Genomic DNA, 20,369 nt, shown 5'->3' with positions numbered 1-20,369 from the left:
GAAACTTTCAGCCAATCCAATAGCTTTCTTCCCAAAGATAACCTGTTCTGAAGGGCTGTAACCATCTGCTGATATGGTTTAATGCGAAGGTCAGACCAAACAGAACGGCTCTTCAGAGTACACTATATTCCACAGTAAACAGAGACGAGAGGGGAAAGACAGACAGAAAATCCTACCTTGCTTCACCTCAGTGTAATATCTCAGTCGCTATGGTAAACCCGAAAAGGATACGTCCAGGCACGACCGGCTTTCGGTTGACCAATGCGAAGGACAACTCCGTCTTCAAAAACACAGCAGAGGACTTTATGATGTGCTGCCCAAAGCGAAACGTAGCCATAGTAGATCCTTAACTTCTGTAAGACACAGAGTTTGACACGGTCAATGACAAACAAAGGTAAAGGAAAGGAAAACTTTTTTAAACATTTATTTTAAAACACATTTGGCGGGTTCTTAAAATGTACTCTTTGTGTTGATTTCATAAGGTTTTGAAAAACTTGATATCATTTTCAAGAAAAGTTTCAGTTTAATGTCTCTGAAAAATCCAAAGTATATAGTAAATACATATTTTACCCACACACTGAACACACATGATATATTTTACATTTTTGAGTTGCACCACATGACATTATACAACCTTTTATGAAATGTCATAAAAATGGTCTGCAGGGATCCTAACTGTGAGAATTTCCTGTTGTATGTGCATTTTCCTGAATAATGTTTGTCATTATTCAGATTTCAGAACACTATCTCACTAAATAAAATCTGATGTATAATTTACTTTGAAACAATCAGTCGGTAAATTTCACAAATAATTACAACTAAACTAATTTCGCCCAACGATTAACAAATTAAATTACACAATAGGAAAATATGTTTTCTTGTAAAATTTACTCCAATCATCTTTGTTGTTTTTTAAATTAAAAAAGGTTGGAAAAAAAAAAACCTTACATTTCAAGTCAATTTTTTAATTAATGAATGGGTCCAGACAAATAATGCCACTGACCCAATAGTCAAGGTTACCTTAGAAAACTAATATGATCATACATCCTATTAAAGGGTTAGTTCAGCCAAAAATGAAAATTCTCTCATCATTTACTCACCCTCAAGTTGTTCCAAATATGCATGTATTTCTCTGTTATATGGAACATAAAATAATATATTTTAAAGAATGTTTGTAACCAAACAGTTGTGGAGCACCATTGACTTGGATAGTATTGGATAGTTTTTTGTTTTGTTTTTCTATTATGGAAGTCAATGGTGCCCCACAACTGTTTGGTTACCAGTGCCGGCCCTACCTAATAAGCAACATAAGCGGTTGCATAGAGGGGCCACACACGGCGCGGTAAGACTAAGCGGCAACCTCCCGCAGTTTCTATTGAAGCCAATACGGAAGTGACTTAAACTGCAATTCCGGCTCCAAAAGGGAGCAGAATCTCATTGAGCTCCATGTTAAAATGCCCAACTTTACAGCAGAAAAAAAACATGTTTACAGCCTGGTACAAATTGTGGTTTTGGTCTATACAGCTAATTTTGCCCTTCATGACAACTATGAGGGGGTGATTTTTTTTATAACTCATTCGTTTGCATTATATAAAGCCTTAAAGTTCTGCATAATTAAGGGCGTGGCCACTTTGAGTGACAGGTGAATTGCCGTTTGTCTGCTGTCTGTTAGTCATCACGTCACTTCAGCTCCACCCACGTCCCGCCTCTTTGCCCATTTTCTGTTATCTGGGAGTGACGCGCGATGACGTGGGCACTTCAAAATACGTTAATAATTCTAGATACCTTAATGTTCAAATTGTTTAGATTTTTAGAATGCATATTAGCTTCTTTTCCATCTACCAGTGCAATTCTACAATACTGCGTGTTTGCAGGTCGTGCGTGAATTTGATCTGGTTTCGCATTGATCATCTGTAGAAGCAGTAGACGGGCTGAATAAAGATGCAAGTTCACTCTCTGGCAGGAGGTGGCGCTTACCATGGTTACCCGTGTAGGGGAGAGCGGGGCACAACCTAACTCTTTTTGACCGTCTCAGTTTGTGTAAATCCACTTGGGATTCAGAGTATTTGTTTTTTCCACATTAATTTCCCACATGTCTAGAACAATTATGTGGTTTTGTTTCATTAATACAGTGTATACTCTTTTCTTGATTTACACCGAAAAAATTGTGAAATGTACCCCGAAAAAAGTGAAATGTGACAACATGCCCCTTTAATAACTTTTTAAAATAAAATAATGGCATTTTTTAATCGTTAAAAATATACACATTTTTGAGTTTGACAACAAACACATCGGTAAATACAGCAATACAGCATCGTTAAAACATAATAATAATGAATCATTTCTGAACATTGACCTTTTCTCATGGTTTCTCAAAATAATTCATAAAAATATAGAATATAATGGCGTAGTTCTAATAGGGGCTCAGTGTAACGCAGTGTTAGTAAGCACCCCACCTGTGCAAATAGGATTTAAACTGTGGCTCGTGTCTCCTGCTGTTAGATTACATTAAAGAACGATCTCAACTGTTAAATAACAGATATAAGATTAAAATAATATCCAATTTGTCTTATTTGAAATTAACACAAAAAACAGAGATGAAAAATAAACTTAAGAAAGAAATGTACTTTTGCTATGGTCAAATAAATGTTCAGTAATATTTTCCAAAGATTTTTTAATTTTGGCGGAATTTTTTCTTTAAAACATGTTGATACGGCAACTAGTAAATACGCTAAGTTTCATCACCCTGGCATGTGTGGAAAGTTTTAAACCATGCTTGTTACAACTAACCCCGCGTTAGGTTGTGCCCCGTGCTCCCCTACACAAAGCAGCTGCGCAAGCGTGACTTTCTGTTTCTGCTTGTAAAGGCCCTTTCACACCGGATGAGTAACAAAAAAGCGAAGCGAAAACGCAAATATTTTGTCTGCGAACAGTTTGCGTCAAAACCATTTACATCAGCCGCGACACGAATTTGCGACGTCTGTGACGAAATCAAAGCAAAAAAAAATAAACGTTGTTTTTTCGCCACAGCACATTCGCTTTCGGTGTGAAAGGATTCATTACACAAACAGCTGATCAAAATATAAAACCATCGCGCGAATTATTCGCACGTCAAAATCGCGTCCAGTGTGAAAGGACCTTAACGGAGAGGAAAAGAAGGCAAACAGTATTTACGTTTTAAAACAGTCGTTCGGAATTTTCAAACAGTCGTTTTGTATTTGCTTTAGTGTTTATCAAACAACTCCAAATATTTAAATAGGCCTACTTTAATACATTTCAAACATGTGTTTTTACACTTATAACGTTCTTTGCATTTTAATCTGGACTAACTCAGAACTTGCTATTCTCTGTTGTAATTTTAATAACCCATTGGTAGATGTTTTTGCTTTATTAAGCATTAATTCACTAAATGTTGATACATTTATCTAAAAGCAATCATTAAAATTGTTAAAAAGTTTGCATAAGTAAAGATATCTTCATATTATCAGTGTAGGATGTGTGTGTTGGAATGCTAGGGCCGGCCCTGTTGGTTACAGACATTCTGCAAAATATTTTCCTTATTGTTAAGCAGAAAAAAGAAATTCATACGGGTTTGTAACAATGTGAGAGTGAGTAAATGATGACAGAACTTTCATTTTTGGGTGAACTATCCCTTTAAATGAAGTTTGTGTCTACTCTTTTAATTGTTTGAGACAACATTCTGCATTAAATACGAATTCTATGACATTTCTTTTCTCATTTCAGTCCAAATGAAAGGCATCTCATATAGCAGACTTGAAGTAAACAAATTGATAGCGAGCTATTTTAAAACCGTCTCAATGAAAGATGTCAATGATAAAACGAATATCTGAAACAGCAAGAGTTCAAACAAAGAACAATCCATAAAGCAAAAAAAAGAGGCATCTTGTCACACTGGGAGGGCTTTTTTAACGCCCACCATTACAAACAAGTATCGACCCAGATCAGCGTCCTCTTGCTAAATTTAGACAACTTCCCCAGGGAATTTCAGTTTGCATTGATCAGCTAAAAATATATTGGTGCAGTCACATTAACCATCCCATGTAGAAATAAAGGAACAGTTCAACCGAAGAAAGAAAAACAAGACAATTCTGTCATCATTTACTCATTTGAGACCCATTTGATTTTCTTTCTTCCACCGATGAATGACAGTATTGTCATTTTTAGTTGAACTGATGCTTTAAACAGCTTGTAAACACCTAATTTGTCTTTTATTTACCAAGCGAAACAAATGTCAAATCAGTTCTGCATTTAACATGAGAGAAGAATGGACCAAAAAAAAATCCTTGCCATTATTTTCCGTAAAATATAATTATATGTAATAACCACATGGGAGTTGGGTTTTTGTGTGTGCATGAATTATTAAAATTGGGTTAAAATAACCTCACAGATACACACACAGACAGGTGCACTCAAAATGACCCCAAAGATATGCACACACACATGCATAGAAAACAGAAAATTGAATATTCTTTCCCTCTAAACACACTCACACTCACACAGAAACACATATCATTTAGGAAAACATGGCGAAAAGGACCCATACTGTGAGTTGGACGTTGTCCCAGAGGACGGAATACAAAAAAAATGGATAAAAATGAAGAAGGGGGAAAAAAAGGAAAGTGGGAAATGTGTGCATACCAGCTGTCTCGGGCATTAGCCTCCTAAACAGATTCCAACAATTCCGCAATTAAGAATCACAATGCTGCAATTAGTGTGCTGCAGTTTGCAATGACCTAATTAATGTGCATCTCCCGTGTGCTTGACGGCACGCATTTGGCATTTTGTTCCGCGTCAGGTATGGTAACGCACATGTGCGTGGATTGAAGCGTGCGAGAAGCGGCCGCATTTCGGCTCTCCGCTGTGATCTGATATCAACATTTCCATCAAACGTGCTTGTGACTCTGCTCGCAGCAGTGGCGGTCACGCATGATTCTCTGGGCGTGCGCTCGGCCTGCATTCCATGCAGCGTTATTGCGCCGGTTACGTGTTTAATCCTTATCTGTAACCTTGACTGCACAGATTGCTGCTCCTGCGTGTAATCGGTGAAATCCAGAAGCCTGCTCGCCGCTACTGATACATCATTTACCGGCAGACACAATAATCCCTAAACTAATTCAAACGCACACACAACCGCAATGTAAGGTTCACCCAATGAAATTCAGCTCAGATATGAATTTATTTGAAATATATGGGCATGGTAAGCACTTACGAGAACAAATGGCAATGGTAGGCTAGGCTATGTAATTTTGTTTAATATTGAATTTTTCATTATTCTCATTAAGGCTGTACAATTAATCAAACTTAAATCCATTAGATCACGATTACTATAATCTTGGCTTTTTAAACAATTAATAAGGTTATATACTATAGATACAGGCACATATGATGCATCATATAGGCAAATAAGAAGGCAGCATAATTGCAAACATGAAGAACCTAGAATAGGCTGCACTGCAAAAGAAAAAGAAAAAAAATGAATGCAGCATATTTTGGATTCAGGAGAGCGGATATGAAAAACTTATTGCAAAAACAAACCAAGGTACTGTATATCTACTGCTACTATCTGACAAACAGCAGCATGAGGATTCATATGACAGTACTGTATGTGCTATGTGCATAAACATAAATGTGTGATAGCAACTAGTGATCGATAATTCTTAAGATACTGTAAATTATGTTTGTTATGAAAAGTTATGAAAGTGCAATTCTTGTATATATATGACAGTAGTCAGGGCACTGATCAGGGAGTCGGCCACATTCATGTACACAATATACTGATTCACCACCTAGGAAGCTAGGGAGCTAATCGAGGGACACACACACACATACACAGACACACACACATGTTTGTTTTTGTGAAATGTGAGGACATTCCATAGGCGTAATGGTTTTTATACCGTACAAACCGTATTTTCTATCCCCTTACACTGCCCCTGCCCCTAAACCTAACCCTCACAGGAGACTGTGCAGTTTACTTTCTGTGAAAAAAACCTCATCCTGTATGATTTATAAGCATTTTGAAAAGTGAGGACATGGGGAACATCCTCATATTTCACCCTCTTTTTGTAATACCTATGTCATACCCATGTCATTATACACATTTGTGTCCTGATATTTCACACACACACACACACACACACACACACACACACAGACACACACACACACACATGCGCACCAGTCTCAAGCACACATCGAGTTTTATTTCGCTCTTGAACAAAAATAACAACACAGAGATTTTGGCCAAAATGTCAGTTTTGTCGAGTATTCTCATATTAGGAGTCTTAAATTACTTGTAAGAAAAAGAGATGCGCGGGACCAGTGTTGGGTTTAACTAGTTACCAAGTTATTAGTTACTGTAATTTACTTACTTTCCCCTTGAAAAAGTAAAGTAAGGGATTACTCTTATTTTATTTTTTTTTGTAATTTAATTACAGTTACTTCTGATGTAATTTAACAAAATACTCTGTATATTTAGATAAATTATATATAATACAATAGTGGAATTAACATCAAAATTTTAAGTCTAAAATGCATTAAAAGCATTTTAAACTTTAAAATGCATGTTTTTAGATATCCTTCTCACATTTGTAATACTTTGGTCAGTTAATAAGAATAATTGATGTAGTTTTATATTGTTTATTTGAATGAATTAAAAGAGCCGTTTCATGTCTATCCTTGAATCACTTAACTAGACAAAGTCGAAATAGGATTTAGAAAATAATTAGTAATAAGTAATTAAATACTTTTTGGAGAGAGTCATTTGCACAGTAATCTAATTACACTATTGAATATGTAATTAGTAACTAGTAATTTATTACTTTTTTAGAGTAACTTCAGATCCGTGTCATGTTTCGGCAGAGGATCTTAAAGTGACAGCAGCACTGATGATGTCTGTCATTAATATTCATCAAAGAACAACAGGAACAGAGACAATTGTAGCTTTAATGATGATTAATCTAGATTTCATTTATTATTTATGCAGTTAAGAAAGGTGTTGATAACTTTATTCAATTTCTGTGTAGACTGTCTAACAGGGAAGGCCATGGGTAAATATAACATTTATTATAATGGGTTTATGTAAAGATTGTTTTAGGTTCAATTAAATTAAAAGTTGTTATTTTTAAAAGCCTAATAAATGTTGAAATTGGCCAAAATAAAAAGTTCTTAATGATTACAGCAGCCAGATAAAACAACTGCAAAAACCTGGGCTTAAGGAGGGGTGGGAGGTCAATGAAAGCATTGTTCAATAAGTAATCAGAATGTTGTTTGTTTAGCGGTGCAAAAAGCATTCATGATGACTTCCAGTTAAGCACAACATAAAATTGCCCAAAAACACATCAGCTCCATTAAATAAAGTGCTCCTATGTGGTCTTAAATCAATAAAGACTGTATATATGGTGTGTTACACGCATCACAATCATATTGCAATTCATTATTTTTCAATTGTTATTGTTATAATCCAAATATACAGGTCGAAATATCACTTACAAAAGCCGCCTTTCTTCTGTCTGTAAATATCCTAAAGCGTTTTATATGTCAAAGCATTGCTTGCAGCCCCAACATGTCATGACCCCTTAAAACAAAAGGTTGACTGCATCTCAACACCTCCTTGTTTTACACAGTGGCCTGTAAAGACATATCGACCACTTCCCCCCAGTGGAATTGAGCTCAGGTGTTCATAACTGCAAAGCCACTGAAATCCCTGTGACAGTATGAAACGCATACAGGAAACGTTATACCCTCCATCGGAATACGACACACAGAGTCAAGGTCTTTAATGCATATATTTCAATCCACTATGGCCTGATAAGCACGAAACCAATGTGGACATTTTCTCTACAGCAAACTTGTATTTGTACCGAAATGTACAGTATATGCATTCAATAGAAAGACTGCAATTAAATACTCAGTTAAGAAGATAATAATGGGCTGAATAATTCATTTGTACATGCGATTCAAAAGAGCACTTCGGCAAGTTTCCAGAGCTAAAGGAAATGAGTTTTAGTGTGATGACATCAAGCATATATATCAAAAGCAGACCGTAGGCTATACTGTATATCCATGGAAGACCTATCTCCAATTTGAACACAAAAGCAACGATATGCCGCCCAAGGCCGAACTGTCCCTTCTTTTTACCAGAACTATAGGATTCAGTCCACCAAGCATTGAGCCCTAAATTGAATAAACTCTGTTGAATACGTCTCTTTAACTAGTCGTAGGAGATGAAAAGAATGTTTCATCGAGACCCAACAGTCAAAGGCGTTCTGTGCTTTCTTATGGCATTTTGCATTCATGTCCTCAGTGATACAACAGATTAATCTTGTATGGCTCAGTGTACACACAGAACAATCTCTTTATCAGGAAGTGAGCACATGCTGTAGTAGCTCAGCTAGTATGTTAGCTCTTCCCTTGTATATCCCAAACTCTCTGGCTGTGCAATGTATATCTGTGCTATTTTTTAACTCGTTTTATGGTCCATTGTGAGATCAAAATATTACCTCACAGAGATTTCACTGAGGGTTCAACGGATTCGCCACCTTAACCAACAGCTTGGTTTGAAAGCATTCACTATTACACTTTATTTGGAAGATATAGTGCTTTAAATCATTTGCTTAATATGTTCAAGCCTGTAACATTGCTGAGGCAGCTGCCCATATACAGTATATCGTTTACAGCAAGACATCACTTTTTCGGGACAGCTTCTTTCACATTTAGCTTGTTCCAAACTTGCTGTGCTCTCTCTTTCTCTCTCTGTTAAGGACAAGAGCATTTGTGTTGGGAAAGCTACTGTGAAACTGTAGCTTTACAAGCTACTTGTAAGTTAAAATAGTTAAGATACATTCAAGCTAGCCTTTTTTTAAAGGTAGTTAGCTACACTACAAGCTACTATCAAAAAGTAGCTATCTACATTGAAGCCACTTTTCTTTTTTCTTTCTTTTTTTACAATGGCATTGTTACAAATAACTGAATAATTGTTTTGGGGGTTTCAAGCATAGGGTGAGTATAGGGTGAATTCAGGTTGATTGGGACACTTTTTTCCCAGTCATTTCAATGGCAAAAACTATCAGAATCATTTGATTTTGTAAACTATCCGATACACACAATACTCAAACATAGCCTATATCTCAAGCTGGCTGTCAAAGGGCAAAATGGCTACACATTTAACATCAGTGCAAGAACATAATGTATGCAACTTAAATGAAATACTCAGGAGTCAGGATTAGTGTAAAAATGTGTGTAAAACATGTTGTGATGGAGTGCAGCATTCTGAACAGAACCGCTCTGAGACGCAAGTCATGAGCTGCTCGCATGAACACTGCACATTGCTTGACTATTTCTTTCCGTTTCGTTTAAAAGTGAACATTTCTAGCTTTCTATACACATATTTCTCATGTCTGTGAGGCAAGTAACTGCTGAGTTTCGGTTTATTTATGAGACATGTTCAAGAGCAATGCAAGCGATCACTCCATGTCACAATTATTGTCTGCTATTGTCTATTTGCCTCTTATTTATTAAAGCTGCTGTCCATACATTTTTTGTGTTCAAGATTTACAAAAATTTTAAAATGAGAATTTACAACATGAATCCATTTTCCAAACCGTGTTTTTGTCTTACCCTGAATCATTATGGTACACTTATAATAAGTGTTTATATTGGGACTATTTCAGACCGGTCTGGTAGGAACCGCTGCGGAGGAGCACCGTCCCTACGTGACTCGCCATAGACATAAACAGAGAGAAGTAGATCCGGCTGCAATGTTCTTCCACAAGACGCATGCAGTTCTGTTTATTAACCGCTAGAGCGCAAAAAGTTATGGACTGGAGCTTTAAATCCAGGCAATTGGCTGATGAAACATTGATTAAAATTAAGATACAATTTATACAAAACGAAATTCACTTTAAAGACAGGCTTTCTACAAAACAAAATTAAATGAAGTATGTCTTTGACATATATTACGCATCTTTGCACTTTTCATAATCAATATAGCCTAGATTAAATTTAAAATTAACATTATAATATTTAAACATAAATATGAAACAAATATGTTTAAATGGCTACAAGTATAGTGGCTACAGTACAGATAAATTTGTGACCTGATCCAGCAAAATGAGTCACAGTGACCCAAATTACAAAATGGAGATTTTGGTATCAATGGAAAGACAAGACCATAAGCTTTAAAATGATAAACGTAAAGATATATCCATTTTAATTATGGTAGTCTGCCCTCTTTTTCCAATTGAAAACCTGAGAAAATCGCTTTAAAGTTTTTTACCCGTTTTTTGTTGATATCTTTCAAAATCCATTGCATTTAAAGGGATAAAATATTTATTTTACAGCTTAATTTGACCAAAGACATTTGGATATAGATATATTTATATATATATATATTTATTTATATTTATTTATATTTATATTTATATATATATATATTTATATATATATGTATATAAATATATATATATATATATAAATATATATATATAAATATATATATATATATATATATATATATATATATATATATATATATATATATATATATATATATATATATATATATATATATATATATATATATATATATATATATATATATATATATATATATATGTCTATTAAACCAGACTGAAGCTCAAATTATTTTAAAGTATTTATTTAAATAAATATTTTAAAAGGCACTTTTACAAAGATTTACTAAAATCAAAGATTGAACAGAGGCGCTACATTTTTGCTTGAGAGAGATAGAGGTAGGGTGTGTGTGTGTGTGTGCGTGTGTGCGTGCGTGTGCGCGCATCCGCGTCCGCGTGCATCCGCATCCTTGACTGTCACCTCGCGCGTAGACGCCCATGTACACGCAGTCACTTTGCTGTCTTTTGACAGCGACATTTCTCAAATTAATAAACAGAACTACACACAGTATACACAGTATTGAACTATCTTTCTGAGGAGATATGCTAGCTTGTTGACACAGAGTGCTGCTGGTCTGACGGGAGGATGGCTGGACAGATTACGTGCCGGTCAGTCGAAACAGGGCTTACCATTGAAAAATGATCAGCGTTTATGTCACTGTTTGTCTACATTTCTAAGCTTTTTGATTGGTTTTATGCAACGTTTAACACCATTTTTGGAGAGCAGAGATACTAAAGTTTCAGGGGATACCTGGAATATAGGGAAATGCTCAAAAGTGACAAGAGGAGTTGAGAAAAGCAATGTTCATTTCCAGCGAACTTTACTCAATTATCTGGACCACGAAACTTTGGGAGATTATTTTTGAATGCCTGTTCTTTGAAATTAGCTGAAAAAAGAAAAATCAATTTTTTCATTGTTTTTTCATATTATCGGCCCGTATTAGAACGTTGCGACTTTCGACTCATTTCAAACGGGTCACATTTCATGTCTGAGCTGGATTTTCGTTTTACCGGTGAGCTGTTCATGAGTGGAGCGTGTCTGCATAGAGCGGATTATTGAGCTGAGCGTCACACCGCTCCGCTTCACTCATTACAGACTCTTTCTCGTCAGAACCCAAACGGAATGTGGCTTTTGGTCGCGCTACACAGCTACTTGCTGGATAAAGTAGTTAGCTACTGGAAAAGCTACACTGATTTAAAAGTAACTGAGCTACTGACAAGCTACTGAAAAATGTAGTTAACTAGTAGTAGCGTCGCTACTGCCCAACACTGGCTTCTTATTACAATGTAATAACATTGTAATAACAAGGCTGGTGCATGGCAAGACTATGGCAGTGATGAATGAACTTCTAGCGGACTGATGATGGAGTGAGGCACTGCATGAAATGAATCATGATGAATAACCAATGATTTACCACACAGAAAGCTCCTCAAGGTGAAAAACACACACATTTGATTCCATTTTCCACCCAAACATGGCCTTTGGCACACTGCGTTTCATCTACCTGGAAAGAGGGGGGGGGGGGGGGGCAAACATACCCAGCAAGCAGTGGGCTTCAGCTGTCAGTTTAGCTTGCCGATAACTAGAGTTTATTCAGGTAGCAGATGCATCCAGACAGAGGGCTTGAGGGAGTTCCTGTGTTTTGAAATGCTATCAGAAGAAAAGCAAGTGTTGAAACGTTGTCTCATTAAGTTTGTTTGCAGGAGAGGTTTGGTAGCAAATAAGATCCCACAAGTACAGCTACATCAGTAGGGCAGTGATGAAAGATTTCATCACCGGTTTAATGCTGATGCCTATCTCTCACGGGTGTGCTGACAGTAATGGAGTCAGACGTGTGCGTGCGTGTGCATGTGGGCACGTTTGCGTTTATGTGTTGTTATAATAATGACTAATTAAATGTGTTCACACTAAGAACCTGTGATATACACAAAGGAAAAGGCAAGGCAAGGAATCTGCATATAACCTGCTGCTTTGTTAATTATAGTATTCGTAATTATTTATAATTACATAAAAAAAACAGATTAATGCTTTAAAATGAGCAAATGACCTTACAGCATTTCTCAAAATCATCTGAATGCACTTGCACAGACGGTTGAATAAAGCTCAGGGACCAACCTTATGTCAAACTTACTTGAATAAAAAAATAAAATAAAAAAATAAATATAGCTGCAAGCAGCAATCAAAGGGCCAAGCACAAAGAAAGCACAATAAGGCCCAATCCCATTTCTAGCCCGTAGCCCTTCCCTTTCCCCTACCCCTTCGTTTTGCGCGTTCAAGTGAAGGGGTAGGGGTGTCTCGATTCTCTTTTGGCTGGAGTGGTAGGGGTAAGTAGTCTGACAAGCCAGACCCACATCAAGATGTTGGGTCTGGGAACTCACCATTGTCAGGGCTCAATCCGAGGGGCAGGACAAACGGTTGTCTTTCAAATTCCCTCTGCACGCAATTGGATAGCGCCACAACCAACCAGAGAGCAACGTGAAGAGGAGCTAGTTGATGGATTAAACTTTCGCCGTATCCGGTCGGAAAAACTCAGAACACATCTTCCTTTCTTAAGAATGACTTCAGTGCCGTTCTTTGTTCTTTTCTCAAAGAAAAGCTTAACTCCAAGTCTTCCAGAGTAGCGGCCAAAGCCGATTCGAAAGGCTGCCGTTCGACAGCTTCTTTGTTTACGAGTAGCACGCGGAACCACCACAACTCTGCCGTGACGTGCCGTCATTATGTTAAGCCCGCCCACCGACTCTATACACGATGTGATTGGCCTGGCCAAAGTTTGTTTTTTCCAGCTTGCAGGTCTACCGAGAGTAGGTGCGTCTAGATTTCTAGGCTAAGGGGTAAGGGGAAGGGTTAGATAGCCCTTCAAATGAAGATTTTTCAGGACCACACTTCGAATGTAGGGGTATGAGGAGTTTCCCTCCATCGACTACCGTGCTGCCAGAATGTGTGTATTTTGACACTCGGGATCAATCACTTGTGTGTCGCCTGGCTGCCCATTTCTCCGTAGCTTGCTAAAGGCACTATTTGAATGACGTGAACACATATTAACAATAGTTAAAAATATATATATATATATATCTGGTCATCCTTCATAACGCAGTCGATATTTACATCACGTATCATCTGTAAACTCTTGCGTTACCAAGGCAACGACTGACTTGACGTATAACGTATGAACATTATCGCAGCACCACAGTAGAAAACAAAACCATATCCGTACCGGCCGGCTTGGATCAGCACGGAATGGAACGGTTAATAAACAAAGAGAACAGTTTGGCCCGATGGAAAAGTGGCTTCACTAGTCTTATATGTTCTCTATCAATCTGTATCATCTTAGGAAACTCTGGCTCATACGTTTTGAACTGAAAACGAGTGCCGTTTTATTAAGTCCAAATACAGCGCTGTCATACTGGTTAAATGTCACAGGACATTAATAAAAGAAATGGTGTGTGATGACGTGTGATGACATGTAATGGTATAGTAGTGGTGTCCCATTTCTTAGGGGAATATTTTCACCCCAGTTTCCAGGGGCAAGGGGAACAGGTAGGTGTAGGGGTAGAGGAAGGCGAAGGGGTATAAAATAGAATTGGGATTGGGCCTAAGCCATGTAAGTATGGCTGGGAATCAGAGCAACTGCAACAATTAAAGGCATATTAAGATGATTGTTCAATAAACCATTAGGAAACAGTGGTGAGAAGTAATGTACACAGGTGACATTACCTGTGACATTAGAACAAAATGTATACAACTAAATTAACAATCTATTTCCTAATTTCACTAAACATTTTCATTTAGTTTCGTGAATTTTTTAAAAATTAAACATGGATATTTATTTTTTTTAAAAAGGGCTTATTTATACTTTGTAGGCTCATTTTGTAAATATAAGTAACTAACTTTGTGCCGGTGTGATGAGACTTCATGCTCGGCTAGATTCGCCTTGAACTCGTGCCTCTTCGGATGCAGAGCCACGCGGAAAGTTACAAAAAAAGTTACACGCGAAATGGGATCTTGCACACTCAACGCGCACTACCGCCCACTCCGCAATTACTGTGGATGCGTCAAGTATAAACCAAGCTTAAGAGACTCCTAATTTGCTATGATGACAGTTCAGACTGAATCAGACTTCTATCTGTGTGCTAAATTTGATAACTTTCCCGCAAGTGTTTCTATGGGCTGCCATAGACTTCCAGAGCGGAAGAAGAAGAAGAATAAGAACGGCAACCGATACAATATTAATGAGATGAGAGAATTTGTTCAGGGTAAACCTAATGCTGCGTTCACACCGGACGCAAATTAAGAGTTTTGCGCGAGTGATTTACAAGTTAAGTCAACGCAAAGACGCGAATAGACATTCTGCGGCACGATTCGCATGAATGAGGCGGTGCGAATAACGTGATTTGCGCAAATGACGCCGGGAATTAAGCGAATTTAGCGTTTGACCCGTGATTTGCGAGTTGAAAAATCGGAACTTTGGCGGATATTCAGAGCTTGCTCTAGTAGTGACAACAATGAGGAGAAAATCTGGTTTATATTAATCATATATTAATATATGGTTCAGACAAGTGTGCATATGATTATAACATTAAATGACATGAAATACAACTCAGTCTCTTTTTGTTAAATGCAAGTTTATGTATGATCAATAATACAAAAGTATAAGTAAAAGGTATAATAAGCTATACATGAAATAAAGCAAACAATTCAGTCAAACATTTAAAGTCAATGCTAGTAGGCTACAACAGTAACGTAAAGTTAAATAGCCTAAAAGTAAAAAAGTAATGAAACTTCACTTTGCCCTCAGCCTAAACGATTTGCCAGGGAAAAAATTATAGATCCATGAGACCAAAGATCGCCCGTTACATATACAAAAGAAGAATTATAGCTCGGGACAAATGTCTGAAGGACTAGCCGAGGAAAGACTGCTCTCACCGGGGTTAATGAGCGCCGCTGATCCACTGGAGCTCACAACTCCGAAAACGCCAGATAAAATGTTCAAATAGGCACTCTTTTTATAAATAAACCACAGATTTGAGCTTTAAACAACTACATTATTGCCTGAAAAAGTCACACATTAACAGTAGTATTTTAACAAAAAAGACATGTAAACACAGCCCATGTCAGCCATTTCTCAACGAGACGAACCGCCTGGCAGAAGCCCCTCCCATGACGCATATTTGCGTCTGTTGTGACGTGAATATCACGCGTGAATGAAGCGAATTTCGCACGCGAATGAAGCGAGTAAACTCAAAATGTTCAAGTGTCCAACTTTGCGCGAATAGCGCGATTTTATTCGCGTCCGGTGTGAAAGCACCATGACGGGTTTTATCTAGACACTGCATGCACATTGGGTGGACAATCTACAGCGGTGCATTATGGGACTTGAGTGCACTCAAGAAGGTCCACTATTATTTCACCAATATAAAATTGCTTTCCCCTCAAAATGTGCACTATATGACACAAAAAATGTGCCCTGAAATGACACATCTTTAACACATCTATCAAAAATACCAATAATTTCTTCAGATGTAATTTTAAGTGGATGCTTTCTGCACCTTTAAATACACAATATGCACTACAAAATTACCATTTTGATTCATGCTTATCTTTTATTATAAACAAAACACTACCATCTTTGTTGCAATATAGGTAAGTCCCAGATGTGCAAGGAAAATATTTTTTTCTTATATTCTAAACAAACATTTTTAATTTGGTTCCCATATTCCCTCGGCAGATCCACCTCTGTTATTAAGATGCGGCTCGTTCAATCTGCCACAACAAAAGGAAACGTCTGATTAACAGGTGCTGCTGGACGAGGGAGACATCGCATTTAAGCTTGTTTTAATTGAAAAACTCTTACAATGTAGCCTATATCACCTGTGTTTGAACACCGCCGCACTGAGCGTCTGTATAGAAATCTTATTTAGATTCAATTTTCTGATCAGCACTGGCTTACCAGTAAAACTGTCAGGACGCTCTAAAGTTATCACACCATCATCTCATTCGCAGTCCTAAGAATCATCATGCGGAAAAATATCAAAGGACGGAACGCAGATATAGTCGTCTTTTAAAAAGTGCAGGCCTACAGTGGAAGACGCGGTTTGAGACCACAGCGCAGACTTTAAATAAGAGCAATGGAACATAATGGTTTTGATTGAAATGTACTCTGATTTGTGCGCAGGGGCGCATCAACAGCCGCGGGTCTTGTGGCCTCTGGACGCCCCCACAGGCTCATCTCATTTGTTATTCTTATTTCCAGCAGCTTCTCCTGGTGAGTAGCTAGGTAGATAATGAACAATAGCGTTGCCTCTGTGGAAATTCGGGGAGCATTTATGACAAAATCAATCAGCCGCTCAATGCGGCACTGAGATGACTTGGTCTGCGTGTCTGCAGTGTTCAACACAGCACATTTGAATTTCACATTTTTTGCATGTAACATGTTCAGAGATAACGCTTACAGCTGATCTGCGGCATGTTGTGATTTTGATCTTGGAATTTATGAAGGAGTGCCAGACTTAAAGGCCAAAAGAATGAATGTTCACAAACTAGAAAGAGGTAACACATCATGAATCAGTCACAGCTGTATATGGAATTGTTGCGCATGGGGCCAGTTTACAGGGTTGCCAGGTTTTCATAATAAAACTCGCCCAATTGCTACTCACAACAAGCCCAAAACAAGCCCAAACGCATTTCAAGGGGGAGTCCCTGGTCCCCACATTCGGGGGTAAAATATGTATTTTTTTAGCAGGGTTTCCTGCTAAAAAGGTGTCCTGAACTGCATTGTTTATAATGTTTCTTGGGGTGCACTTATAATGTTAGTATGATTTTTTCATCAAAAATTGTCATAATTTTGAAATAAAAGGCATTTTTCCTACCCTGATTTTAGCCCTCTGATTTCAACGCTCTGTTTGAAGGGGCGTGTCTGCTGTGAGACTTCAGCGTAAACGCCCACTGCTGTGATTGGCTGCTGTGAGACTTCAGTGTAAGCGCCCACTGCTGTGATTGGATGCTGTGAGACTTCAGTGTAAGCGCCCACTGCTGTGATTGGCTGCTGTGAGACTTCAGTGTAAGCGCCCACTGCTGTGATTGGATGCTGTGAGACTTCAGTGTAAGCGCCCACTGCTGTGATTGGCTGCTGTGAGACTTCAGTGTAAGCGCCCACTGCTGTGATTGGATGCTGTGAGACTTCAGTGTAAGCGCCCACTGCTGTGATTGGCTGCTGTGAGCAATAACCACTGTGGCAAGCAAGACCAGGCAGAGGGCCGTGAGAACAGGGCGAGGCCGGTGGCTTGATTGATAATGAGCGCCTCGACCTGTTCTAACGGCCCTCAGCCTCGTCCTGCTTGCCACAACCACATTCCTAGCAGTAGGATCCTTTGGAAAGTAATGTTATTTTTAGTCCTGTATCGCTCTTCTCTCCTCATCATCTCACTAACACACCCGTGGGCGGGGCCAATGTTGCAATGATGTAGTAGGCGTTGATTTTCTTCTGCACAGGCAGTCATTATCTGGGCTTGGTTACAATAAAAGCTGTTTTTGGACTAATAAAGATTTTTTTCAGTTCTGAAACTTACAGGATATTCTTATACTATGATGACCTCCTAAATGTCAAAAGTTCAAGGAACATTTGATTTCTCAGTTCATGGCCCCTTTAAAAAGGCGAGTGATGATGGTCATGACTTTTCATACATACTAACTCAACATGAAGGGGAACAATTATGCAGCTTGCAAAAAAAACTAAACTAAGCAATAGAAGAAATGTATTTATTATATCTATATATCTATTTATATCTGAATATATATACTTTACAGATTCTGCCAGGTGGACTTTATGTAAATGTATGACTGCATCTGTATTTATTTACTGTATAATGTTGAATACGGGCAGAAAAAGAATGCCTCAATAGATACAATACAACAAAGGTACTAAAATAAACTGAATAATTTCCCATTTTGTTCTTTTGATTTTGGGGTTAAAAATGACCCAGGCATTTTTTTTTTACATTTATTTGGAATTCACCCAAGGAATAGTGGAAAAATTCTTGATCAGGCATTTTGCTGAAAATATCTTGAAAGCGAAAGCACTTCGCACAAATCTAGAAGGACACTTTGTGTAATCATGTCTCCTACTTAAGGTCTAGATATTTAAATGCAAGACATGTAGACCTGTCAATCACACACATTATCAAAGGATCCACTTTAGAAATGTACACATTTGAAAGCGTGAAATGCACCCAACATTAATAAATGAAAGCAAAACCCGTGAACAACCATAGATTTAAGCCACAGTATTTAACAGCAGCAAAGAAATTGCTTCAAAAAGTGAGGCAGCGGATATGTTTAACTGCCCTCAATGTCAAGCTGCAATGAGTATGGATGATAAAACCATAAAACCACTGACCATGAGGCAGAGATTTTCAAAGGACCTCACCTGAACTCTGAAAGAAAGGAGACAAAAAATTATATATATATACACATACATATACTACCATTCAAAAGTTTGGAATAATTAAGAATATTGTTTTGTTTAGATAATCTCATGGGCTCACCAAAGCTGCATTTATTTGATCAAAAGAGCTTAGTGAGCTTTCATTACAATTTAATTTCTATTTTAATATTTTTTTTAAAGTGCAGTGTGTAAATATTAGCGGCATCTGTCGGTCATGGGTTATAATCACTACTTCATAAGAGCAAACCATGGAAGTGCTCAGATGCACCTGTAACAAAAGGCCAGCCAGTTCATGAATCCCAAACGCCAGCCCTAATACATCTTACTCCGACTCAAAATATAACTGTTGCTATATTCTAAGTGCAGACTAGTAAATAACAGTATGAGTCTTTCCCTCGGGGTTAAAGAACTCAAGAGATCCAATTTGTTGGTGTATGTAAGTCATTATCTCCAAGTGATCTGTCAGCAAACTTTTCAGGGGCAGGGCATTAGTTGCCAAAATGAGATTAGGGGAACAAGCAGAGATGGATAAAGGCCATCTAAAGGAGCACAGAAAGGATTAAACCAACGGCAGGGTGGCTGTTTTCAAGCCTACAGAGCTCCCAGAGGAGCACCCAACGGCCTATTGATGACTTTGTCACTTTGACCTTTCACGTGATGGAGGGTTTGTAGGATCCTACACACATTTCAATGGCAGCATTAATGCCAAAAGACTCGTGTGAAAAATCCAGTGCTTACATGCGAGCCGAAGACCATAATTCAAAACCAACAGATTCATGACAACATGAATACACAGAGTCCTTCATCAAACAAATGAATTAACGGCAGACTTCAGACTCCTGTGTGTGTGTTTGGAAGGCGACACTTGAGATGTAGTATATGTCCCAGACACATGGGATAATTGATTTAAGGGGAATGCGATTCTTCATCAGGGACGTAGGAATTGATTATGATTTCCCCACCAGTGCGCTGCAATCTCATAGGTCATAATCATTGAACTTCGGCAAATATTGAATGAGAATCCGATTCATAGCTGAATGGCCTCGGTATCCAGTTCACCGCAATAAACCAAATCAAATCCTGCAGCCTCTAAGATTCGAGACACTTCTGTACTGTAACCTCATTTGGTAATTGATTGCGGCTGCAGAAGTCTGCCCTCCAACAACTTTTGACCAATGAATTCCCATGGCTTCCCATTCTCTTTGTGAGTGTAATGCTCTTAATGTACACTGCCGTTCAAAAAGTTTTTAGAAGAAGTCTCTGATGCTCACAAAGGCTGCATTTATTTTATTAAAAAATACAAGAAAACAATAAAGCTGCAAGCAGCGATGAAAGGGCCCTCGCACTTGGGGGCTACCCGGTGGCCTCAGGAAAACAGCGAATAGTGAGCAAGATGCATTTAAGCAAGTAAATATAGGAGAAGTACAGCAAAGTAATTTTGATGTGCCACACTTCCTTCTGCCAGCAGGTGGCGCTTTGACTATAACTGAAATTT

At 38.0% G+C, this 20,369-nt stretch overlaps 1 protein-coding gene across 1 annotated transcript in view; it reads right to left on the bottom strand.

Moving 5' to 3' along the window:
- Window positions 1-20,369, bottom strand: part of fhit (fragile histidine triad diadenosine triphosphatase) — a 503,961-nt gene that overhangs the window by 387,002 nt on the left and 96,590 nt on the right. The window contains exon 2 of the mRNA XM_079844386.1: window positions 232-353. Within this exon, the coding sequence (XP_079700512.1) occupies window positions 232-337 (106 nt within the window). The 5' untranslated portion in view covers window positions 338-353. The remainder of the gene's footprint in view (window positions 1-231; window positions 354-20,369) is intronic.

The sequence above is a fragment of the Gobio gobio genome (assembly GCF_949357685.1).
Source record: "Gobio gobio genome assembly, chromosome: 19".
NCBI classification, from domain to species: Eukaryota; Metazoa; Chordata; class Actinopteri; order Cypriniformes; family Gobionidae; genus Gobio; species Gobio gobio.
Note: the sequence above shows the minus strand (reverse complement) of the source record. Positions and strands in the feature narration are given on the sequence as shown.